Raw genomic sequence first — 10673 nt, forward strand, 5'->3', positions numbered from 1 at the left:
CAGCATCCAACCCCCCTTACTCAAAAACTCAACAAAAAAAAAAAAAAACAACAAAACAATTTCAACAAAGATTACTATACCCTGCAAGATTATCCTTCATGTGGAAAGAAAAGATAGAAACATTCTCAAATAAACAGAACCTGAAAGAATTTACCAACTCCAGGTCAGCTCTTTAGGAAGTTCTAAAGGGGGTGCTATGCCAGGAAAACTAAAGTTGGACAGACAGAAATAAGAGTACAAAAACAAGGAAAATGGCTAACTTAATGATAGGAGTAAGTCCAGAAATAGTGATGATAACGTTGAATGTTAATGTATTAAATTCTCCAATCAAGAGATACAGACTGACTTAATGGATTAAAAAACAAAAACAAGGGGAACCAGCAGTTAGCGTAATGGCTATGTCGCTGGGCTCCCACGGAGTCGACCGCGGTTCGTGTCCCGGACCCGGGGGCTTAAAACTCACGCCGGGCGCGTGTGCGTGCGTGCGTGCCCAAGATCCCGAGAGGAGAATGGAGGAGAAGGGATTGCGGCGTGACCATCCCCCCTGGGGGGTGATTTCTCGCTTTCTGTCTCTATGTCTCTCTCTGTCTGTCTGGCGAGCGCACGCGCCCTACAGTGAAAATCTCTCAAAAAAAAAAAAAAAACCAAAAACAAAAACAAACCAGAAACCCTCTATCGGTTGCCTACAAGAAATGCATCTCATGAATAAAGACATACATAGACTAAAAGTGAAGGGCTGGAAAAAGGTATTTCTTGCAAATGTAAATCAAAAAACGGCTGGAATCATGATCCTGTTTTCAGGCATAATAGGCTCTAAGTCAAAACCTGTTAGAAGAGACAAGGTAGTAGTAAAAAGGCCTAGTTCATTAAGAAGACATAACCCTTATAATTATCTATGCAACCAACTCAAGAAACACCCAGCTACGTGAAGGAAAGACTGCTAGATCTGAAAGGAGAGCTATGTTGCAAAACTGTAATCGTTGGGGATCTCAACACCCTTTTATCTCCTTTGACAGATCTTCTAGACAAAGAATGAGCAGAGATACAGGACCTAAATGATACCATAAATCAAATGGACTTGACAGACATCTATTGAACTTTCCACCCTAAAGCCACAAAATACACATTTTTCTCACCCTTGCATGGAATCTTTTCAAAGATTGGCAATATGATAGGGCATAAATCAAGCCTTTACAGGTTCAAAGGCATAGAAACTGTATCCAATATCTTCTCTGACCATGATGGACTTAAGCTTGATATTGATTTCAGGAAAAATCCTCGAAAATACACAAACACATGGAAACTAATCCTACTAAATGACTTCTCAACTATCAAATTAAGACTGAATTAAAAATTTATGGAAACAAATGATAATGAGTACACAAGTTTCCATAATTTATGGAATACTGCAAATGTAGTCATAAGAGGGAAATTCGGAGCAGATAGTGCATATAAGGAAAAGATGGAAAGGTGGCAAATAAACAACCTAACATGCCTCAGGGTATTGGAAAAGAAGCAACAAAATCCAGAAAATACCAGGAGAAAAGAAAGAAAGATTTGAATATAAATAAATGAAATAGAAAATAAATGAACTGTACAGAAAATAAAGGAAAGCAAAAGCTTGTTCTTTGAAAAGATTAACAAGATTGACACAACATTAGGTAGACTTATTAAGAAGAAAGGAATCAGATTAATCCAATTTGCAGTGAAACAGGCAATATTACAACAGACTCAATAGAAATACAAAACAACATTAGAGGATATTATGAGTGACTATATGTCAACAAACAAGAGAACCTGGATGAGAAGGACAAATTCCTGGACACATATAATCTACCAAGATTGACTCAGGAGGACATAGAAAACCTGAATACACCCATGACTAGCAGTGAGATTGAATCAGTAATAAATAACCTCCCAACAAAGAAAAGCCGAGGTCTCAATGGCTTCACTTGTGAATTGTACAAAACTTTTAAAGAAGAGTTAACCCCCATTCTACTCACTATTTCTAAAGATCCAAAAGGAAGGAATCTTCCCAAGTTCATTTTATGAAGCCTTCATCATCCTCATTCCCAAAACAGGTAAAGACATGACAGAAAAGGAAAACTATAGACCAGTGTCTCTGAAGAATATAGATGCAAAAATTCTCAGCAGGATACTTGCAGATTGTATCCAACAACATATAACAAAGATTATTCATCATGACCAGATAGGCTTTATTCCAGGGATGCAAGGGTGGTTCAACATATGCAAAACTATAACCGTAACACTTAACAAAAAGATAAAAAAAACTATATATCATTTTAATTGATGTAGAAAAATCAACAAAGTACCTAATTTCTTCATGATTAAGACAGTTAGCAAAATTGACATAGAAAGATAATTTCTCAACACAATAAAAGCCATATGTGACAAACTTGTAACTAACAATATACTGAATGGGGAAAAGCTGAAAATATTTCCATTGAAAACTGGTACTATACAAGGCTGCCCACTTTCTTCACTCTTTTTTTTTTTTTAAGAGGTTTTTGTTATAGGGTGTGTGTGTTCTCTGTAAAGACAGTCTCCACTCCTTTTCAATATAGTGCTGGAAATCCTAGCTAATGCAGTCAGAAAAGAAAATAAAAGGCATTTAAGTAGGGAGAGAAGAATTGAAAATATCTTTTATTTGTAGATGACTTGATGGTGTACATAGAAGACCCAAAGGTATCCATGAAAAAACTTCTCAAAGTAATAAATGAATACAGCAAAGTGGCAGGATACAAAATCAACATCCAAAAGTCTGTAGCATTTCTATATGTGAACAGTAAGATGACTGAGGTAGAACTGAAGAAAGTAATCTCTTTTACCATAGCCACAAACTATTTAAGATACCTAGGGATAAACCTAACTAAGGAAGTCAAAATCTTTATAAGGAAAACTATGAAAAATCTTTAAAAAGATAATGAAAATGACACAAAAAAGTGGATGGACATCCCATGTTCCTGGCTTGGAAGAATTAATATAATAAAAATGGCAGTTCTGCCCAAATTAATCTACATATTTAATGCAATTCCAATCAAATTATCAGAGACATTCTTCATAGATCTAGAAAAGACAATCAGAATTTGTCTAGAACTATAAAAGATCCTGTTTTTCTAAAGCCATCTTGCACAAGACTGGAGTAGGTGGCATCTCACTTTCTGACTCCAAAATATATGGCAAAGCTGTGATAATCAAAGCAGCATGGTATTAACACAAAAATAGACATGAAGACACTTAGTATTGGTACAAAAACAAGTGGACCAATGGAACAGAACAGAGACCCCAGAAATAAGCCCCATGCAGCCAATTGATTTTTGACAAACAATAGTCAGTCAACTGAGTAGGAAAAGGAAAACCTCTTTATCAAACGGTGCTGGAAAACAAAACAAAACAAAAAACAATATCCACCTGCAGAAAGATGGAACTGGATCCCTATCTTTCACCATTAAGAAAAATCAACTCAAAATGGATCAAAGATCTAAACCTAAGACCTAAAACTATAAAACTTCTGGTCGAAAACACTGGGGAAACTCTGGGAGACATTGGGGTAGGCAAAGACTTCTTAAATAGGCAATAATCCCCAAAATAGACAAGTGAGATCACATCAGATTAAGAAGTCTGTGCACAGCAAAATACACAGTAATTAGTATGCATTGACAACCCTTGGAATGGGAGAATATTTTTGTAAACTGTTCCTCAGAGAAGGGACTAATAACCACAATACACAGAGAACTCAAGCTGCTTTTACTCCCCCCACCCAATGATTAACCCAATTAAAAGATGGGAAAACGAGCTGAACAAAAAACTCTTAAGGAAGACATACTAGCAATCAAAAAGAATATGTAGAAAATACTCAACATCCCTCATTATAAGGGAGATGCAGATTAAAACCACAATGAGATACCACCTAACCCCTGTCAGAATGATGAAAATTAAAAATACAAAAAACATAAGTGTTGGCAGGGTTGTGGTGAACAGGGAATGCTCCTCTACTGTTGGTAGGAATGTAAATTGGTCCAGCCACTATGGAAAACAGTATGGAGGTTCCTCAAAGACCCAGAACTAGAACTACCATATGACCCAGCAGTTCCACTCCTAGACATCTACCCAAAGGATAAGAGAATGCTTAGTCAGAAAAGTGCTTGCATATCTATGTTTATTGCAGCATTATTCACAATTGCTAAGACATGGAACCAAACCAAATGTTCATGAGCATATGAATGGATTGAAAAGGTATAGCACACATACTCCATAGAATACTATTCAGCCATAAAAAACAAGACTTGGGGCCAGCAGTTAGCGTAATGGCTATGTCACTGGATTCCCATGTAATCAACCATGGTTCGAGTCCTGGACCTGGTGGCTTAAAACTCAACACCGGGTGCATGTGCGTGAGTGCCCAAGACCCCGAGAGGATAATGGTGAAGGGATTGCAGCGTGGCCATCCACCCTGCGGGGGGTGTGTGATTTCTTGCTTTCAGTCTCTCTGTCTCTCTCTGTCTGGCGAGTGCACACGCCCTGTAGCAAAAACCTTTAAAAAACCACACACGTCTATAAAAATAGGTAGCCAAGAATAATAAAACACACACATTCTCACTGTCTCAAATGAAAGGCACTGACATTTTGTTGTATCACAACTCAGGTTATGAAAGACATTGTATGTCTCCAGTTAACATATATCAACTGTCCCCACTCGGGTAGAAACTGAAAAATTGGAGGACATAAAAGCAGTGAAAGTAGTTATGGACACTGGAGACAGTGTGGGAGGAGGGTAGGAGAGGGGAAGAGTGTAGGGAGGGAAATTAGGGAGGAAAAAAATGCAGAGATAAGACATTTGTGAGACCCAGAAATGGTTTATTACCTGTTGATAACATGTATCATATTCTCACCCGAACTGGTCTGAGATGTACTTCATGTTGGATAAATTCTCTTTATAAGCTAAATTATGTATATTCGATTGAATGGTTAAAAAAAAATCATGCCAGGTGTGTGTGTGTATGTGTGTGCATGCCCAAAATCCAAAGAGGGGAACGGAGAAGAGATTGCAGTGTGGCCATCCCCCGGGGGTGGGGGGAGGAGTGATTTCTCACTTTCCCTATTGCTGTCTTTGTCTGTCTGTCTTTGACGATGGCACACACCCTATGGCAAAAACCTAAAAAAATAAAGAGTGAAATATGTTTTAAATTCCAGCAATTCCATTTCTAGTTATTTGCTCTTGAGAATTGTCTGCATGTGTATACTCAGAGATATGTAGAAAAATGCACATTGGTATCATATTGTTTGTAGTAGAAAAACTGGGAACCTAGCCAAAATAAAATAATAAATTAATTGTGATGTATTAATATGTAAGAACATATTATAGCCATGGAAATGAACCAATTATAGCTTTTCACAGCAATGTTGATGAAGCACATAGCTACAGTTAGGCAAAACAAACCTGTGAAGAATAAATACAACATTCCATTTATATAAAGATAAAAACATTAAAACTGAACTGTATTTTTTAGGGTTGTATACATAAGGGATGGTACTATATTGAAAAGTAGTAAATGGTTATTACTAAAGTCAGGAAACTGTTCTTTAGTGTGGGTTTATGGTCAAGCATAACACGGTTGGGGCAGCCTTCTAGGGTACTGACAGTTCTGTTTCTTGACCTAGGTGATGGCTTCATGGGGGTTTAGTTCATATTTATTCTTTATACAGAAGAAGAAATCCACACTTGTATGTTTTATATATATATATATTTATATTTCTTTATGTATGATGTATGATTACAGGTGGGGACATTCAATAAGTTTATAGAAAATGGAATTAAAAGATAAAAATTTAAAATAACAAACTTCTCAACAAAAGCTCCCTCAAAAATCAAGATACTTTTATAAGCAATGATGTGAGCCATTTAGTCCATCCTTAAAGAAGACATTTAACCAGAGCAGTGCATACATTTTAGGAGATGAAACATAGCTTTCCTGGTAGGATCTTGAAGGGAATTGAATTATTCCCTTCAATTACTAATTGAAGGGAAATGGGTGCCCTTTAAGATTTCTTTAAGATTAGGAAACACAAAGAGGTCCGGAGCTCAATTTAGACTGCAAGGTAGATGCCTAATGATTTCCCATTGGAACTCTTGCAGAATTGCCCTTGTTTGATAAAACGAATGAGTAGAACATTGTCATGGTCAAAGACCCTCTGTTGAAGTTTTTCCGGCTACAGTGTTAGCTAGCTTTCTCCAAACTCTCATAATAAGCAAATGGTATTGGTCTTAGGCCCTTTAGAAAGTCAACAAGCAAAATGCTTTGAGCATCCCAGCAAAATGTTGCCATGACTTCTGCCCTTGACAAGTTTACTTTTGCTTTGGACTACTTCCGCCTGTTGGTTGCTTTGATTGTGCTATTTCTTCAAGATCCTACCAGTAAAGCTATGTTTTATCTCCTAGAAGAAATGCTTCAAGGGACCAGAGGTGGCACAGTGGGCTCACATGGGAAGGTCCCTGGCTCATGTTCTGACACCTCCCAGTACATGCTGGATGTGTGCCCATGATCTGAGCTGACACTAGGAATGGATTGTGGTATGAGGACCCTGTGTGTGTCTTAGGTGTGTGTTTGCCAGAAAGGAACAGAAAGGGAGAGGGAGAAGGTATCTCCCAGAGGGGTGTGATCATGCACATCCCATCTCTTCCATGTCTCCATTCTGTTGGGATTTGGAGCACAAACATGTACCTGGTATGATTTTAAAGCCGCTGGGTCTGGGATTCAGACCACAGTCAGCTGTGTGGGATCTGGTTCCCTTAACCACTGGGCCACAGAGCTGGCCCATTGATAGAAAAAAATTTTTTAAAAGAAAAATGCTTCAGGGTCTTGTTTCAAATTTGGACTGAAAGCTCTGCTCTTGGCTGTAGCTTAATCTGGGCACAACAGTCTTGGCACCCATGGAGTAGAAAGTTTGCTCACCTTTTACCTTTGTGCAAGCCAAACCAATTGAGATGGCTGTTGTTTTTTGCTGTTAATTGTTACTACCCTTCAATCAGGGCAGGACTTAGATGACTGTTTTCTTGCAAATTAATGCTGTTGGTCTGCCACTTGGGGTGTCATCTTCAGTATTACCTGTTCCCTTCTTAAAACTGTTACCTTTTTTGTAAATTGCTGATTTCTTTCAGGCATTTTCCCCATCAGCTTCTCCACTCTTCCACCCAAGCTTCATAAATTTCATGTTTGTTCTTGTTTCAATTTTAGCAGCATTCATGTTGTTCCTTTAAGGACTCTTTTCAGAATGATATATTATTCTTCTTGGTGATTCAAGCTATAATAGATCCTGGCCAGACATGTTGTAACAACTTAATGTAAGTTTGTTGAAGTTAAGAAAATTTGAAATTCATCCTTTTTTTTCCACAATATGCATTTTCCACGAACTTTTTCAAGAAGAGTTAAAAATATAATGGGTGCTGGCCCATGCATTTTCCATGAACTTTTTTAAGAAGAGTTAAAAATATAATGGGTGCTGGCCGGTGGCACCACAGTGAAACTTAGAGCTCTGTGAGGCTGACACACATGGAATGGTTTTGGTTTTGAATTCCTGTCAGCATAACTTCCTGAGTGTGACAGACGCCCACATGCCCTAGGCTGGCTGGAGATGGAGGTGGATTACGGTGTCAAAACCCTGTTTGGGGTGTGCTTGTTCTCGCTCTTTAGTGTCTCTTTCACTAAAGAAATAATTGAATGAACTTTGTGTGTGTGTGTCTATCTATAATAGATGTAAAATGAGTACTTCGTTTTACACGGCTCTGATTTCAGTTTCAGAAAGGAATTTTTTTTTTTTTTTTTTGGCTCTGATTTCAGTTTCAGCAAGGAATTTTTTGTTTTTTTTGAGAGATTGTTGCTATAGGGTGCGTGCGCTCGCCAGAAAGACAAAGAGAGACAGAGAGATAGAAAGCGAGAAATCACCCCCCAGGGGGGATGGCCACACTGCAGTCCCTTCTCCTCCATTCTCTTCTTGGAATCTTGGGCACGCACGCACACCTGCCTGGCATGAGTTTTAAGCCACTGGGTCCGGGACTTGAGCCGCAGTCCGCTACATGGGAGTTCAGCAACATAGCCATTACGCTAACTATTGGTCCCTATCATTAGATTTCTAAGCTCAGTGTTTGGAATTAGAAATAATCAGTTTGAATATGCAAGTCCAAGAAAAGACTTGGTTTGAAGAGAGGTTTATTTATTTTTTTGTAAGTTTATCTTTTGTTCCTGATTCCGATAGGTGATCTGAATGTAATATTTGTTGCTTCATCTAAGGGACCAACTTTGCAATAGTTCTTTTTACTTAAACCTCACCAAACCCTGCATCACTTCTGTATTAGTTACCTGTTGCTTCAAACCAGTTGCCACATATTTAGTGGCTTAAAACAGAACTGTGTGTTATCTTGTGGCTTCTTTTGTCAGGAGTCCAGACATGGCTTAGTAGGGTCCTCCTCTCAGGGTCTCACAAGGCTGACAGCAAGGCTGATCTGTGTTCCATTCTGGAGCTCAAGGTCCTCTTCCAAGCTCATGTGGTTATTGGCAGAATTTATTTCTCTGTGGTTGTGTGACAAGGTCTCCAGTGTCTTGCTGGCTGTTGGTGGGGATTGCTTTCACTCTTAGTAGCTTCTTGCATTCCCTTGCCATGTGGCCCTCTTGCCGGCCCACAAGTCATAGCAGCTTGCTTTTTCAAGGCTAACAGAAGAATGTCTTACCAGTCTGGAGGCAAATTTTTATATAACCTAATCATGGGGATGATTGTCCATTACCTTTGCCATGTTCCATTGGCTAGAAGCTAGAAACAAGTTCTGCCTGTACTCAAAGAGAAGGGATTGTACAGAGTTGGTTATTGAGAAATACCTGTAGGGTATTCCACCACAAGCCCCCCAAAATAGGGACCTGGTGACCTCCCCACCGTGTCAATAGCCATGATCCTCTAACCACTACAAGTGACAAAGGTCCATATGTGCCTCTTCAGATGGCCTTTGTTTTATGACAAAATATATTATTTGGATTTTTAAAATAGTAATTATTTTTCTAGTAAGCAGAACAAAGATCTTAAAAAGTCTTTACCTTAGACCTCTAAGACTCTAAAAAATTAATATAGATATTGTTGGGGCCAGCAGGTGGCGGGGTGGTTAATATAAATGTTGATATAGCAGATGCTTCATTATGTGATTGTGTGTGACACCAAGTCTCTTATGTGCTCTGTCAAATCGCTCTTACTCTTCAGTGCAGGAATCTCAGCCACGGCCCCCACCCTCCAGGATGTGGTCGACACGGCGTCTGTGCACATGAAAACAAAGAACTTGCCAAGGCAAGAGAAGTGCTTCCTCTTATAGAGGACTCTAGTAACTGTGACATCGTCAAAGCTACTCAGTAAGTCTTCCACATGCTTTGCTGGAGCCTTCTGTTCTGTGGAATTACAGTAGTGTGTGCCGTTCATGGCAGTCCTTGGGTTTACCTTCCTCACTTCATGCTGGCAGTTTATTAACACCAGCACCAGGTGTGTCTGTCACACTCGTAACAGAGCCCCTGATACAGCGCATCGTAACTGCTTGTGTACCAGGCTCTCCCGTCCAATAGTGGTCAGCTTCTTGGCAAAAGCTTGTCTTCGTCCTTGTGCTCCAGGGATTTTGCACAGTTTCTGTCTTGTATTAGGTGTCCACTAAGTGGTTATTGAGTGAACGAATGATTCTAAATCACACTAAGACTAGACTGAATTTATTGGGTTGTTGGGAACGGCATGGCATGGTTTTACATAGAAAAATATGTCATGACTTTCCTGACAACCTAATCATTTAAAATGTACGACACACTACATAGGTATTAAGTTATCAGGAAAGTCATGACATATCTTTCTATTTTTCTATGCAGAAATGCATTATGACTTTCTAGATGACGCAGTAGGTGCGATGGGCAATATTAACTCAAATGTTTATGGCTATTTTTAAAAGTTTTTATTGAGTGCTTGTAGAAAGGCAATAAAGAGGAAATGTGTTCTGTGATTACTTGGAACATGGTAGGTTGTTGCTGAAAATAAAAGTACATTTTTAAAGTTTCTCCTTAGGATTTCCGTACATGGGTACTTGTGATAAGGTACCCTTGTGGATCATGTTGATTATTAACATCCACCCCAGCCCATGCCGTTCACCATGTTTTAAAGTATTTGTCTGTCAGACTACATTAAGTAGTCATCCATTTTCTTAGTAATCAAATATACATCTGCCCTTCTAATCATCATGAAAAGAACTAATGTTCCCAAACTAATTTATATCATTTCTATTAAAGGCAAAGGTGTTCGTTGATTGATTAGCCTATTTGACCTTAACAGAGTCTAATGTATTATTTATATTAGTTTAAAAATAGATTGACAGTGGGCCAGCAGGTGGCATGGTGGTTAAGGTGCTGTACTTGTACAAGGCTGACCACAGTTTGAGTCCCAGACCTGGCAGCTTGCTTTCTCTTTTTCTCTCCCTCTCTCCCTCTCTCTTTTTCTGGTGAGCATACATGCACTATAGCAAATTTAAAAATGATAATAATGGGCGTGGTGTTTAAGGGCATTGGACTGTCACATGGCTGACTGTGGTTCAAGTCCCGGACTTGGTGGCTTGGTTTCTCACTTTCCCTCTCTCTCTCATG

General features: G+C 38.9%; 1 protein-coding gene across 4 annotated transcripts in view; it reads left to right on the plus strand.

The window, feature by feature from the left end:
- The window catches only part of ZDHHC13 (zDHHC palmitoyltransferase 13), a 61515-nt gene that overhangs the window by 7746 nt on the left and 43096 nt on the right, over positions 1-10673 (plus strand). For 2 of the 4 annotated variants that reach the window (XM_006164845.3, XM_027766842.1), the window contains exon 2: positions 9265-9410. The exons of 1 other annotated variant lie outside the window; for it this stretch is intronic. In XM_006164845.3, coding sequence (XP_006164907.1) covers positions 9265-9410 — 146 coding nt within the window. The remainder of the gene's footprint in view (positions 1-9264; positions 9411-10673) is intronic. One more of the 4 variants, XM_006164846.3, reaches the window with a different exon arrangement.

The sequence above is a fragment of the Tupaia chinensis genome, unplaced genomic scaffold, assembly GCF_000334495.1.
Source record: "Tupaia chinensis unplaced genomic scaffold, TupChi_1.0 Scaffold143740_1, whole genome shotgun sequence".
Classification (NCBI taxonomy): domain Eukaryota; kingdom Metazoa; phylum Chordata; class Mammalia; order Scandentia; family Tupaiidae; genus Tupaia; species Tupaia belangeri.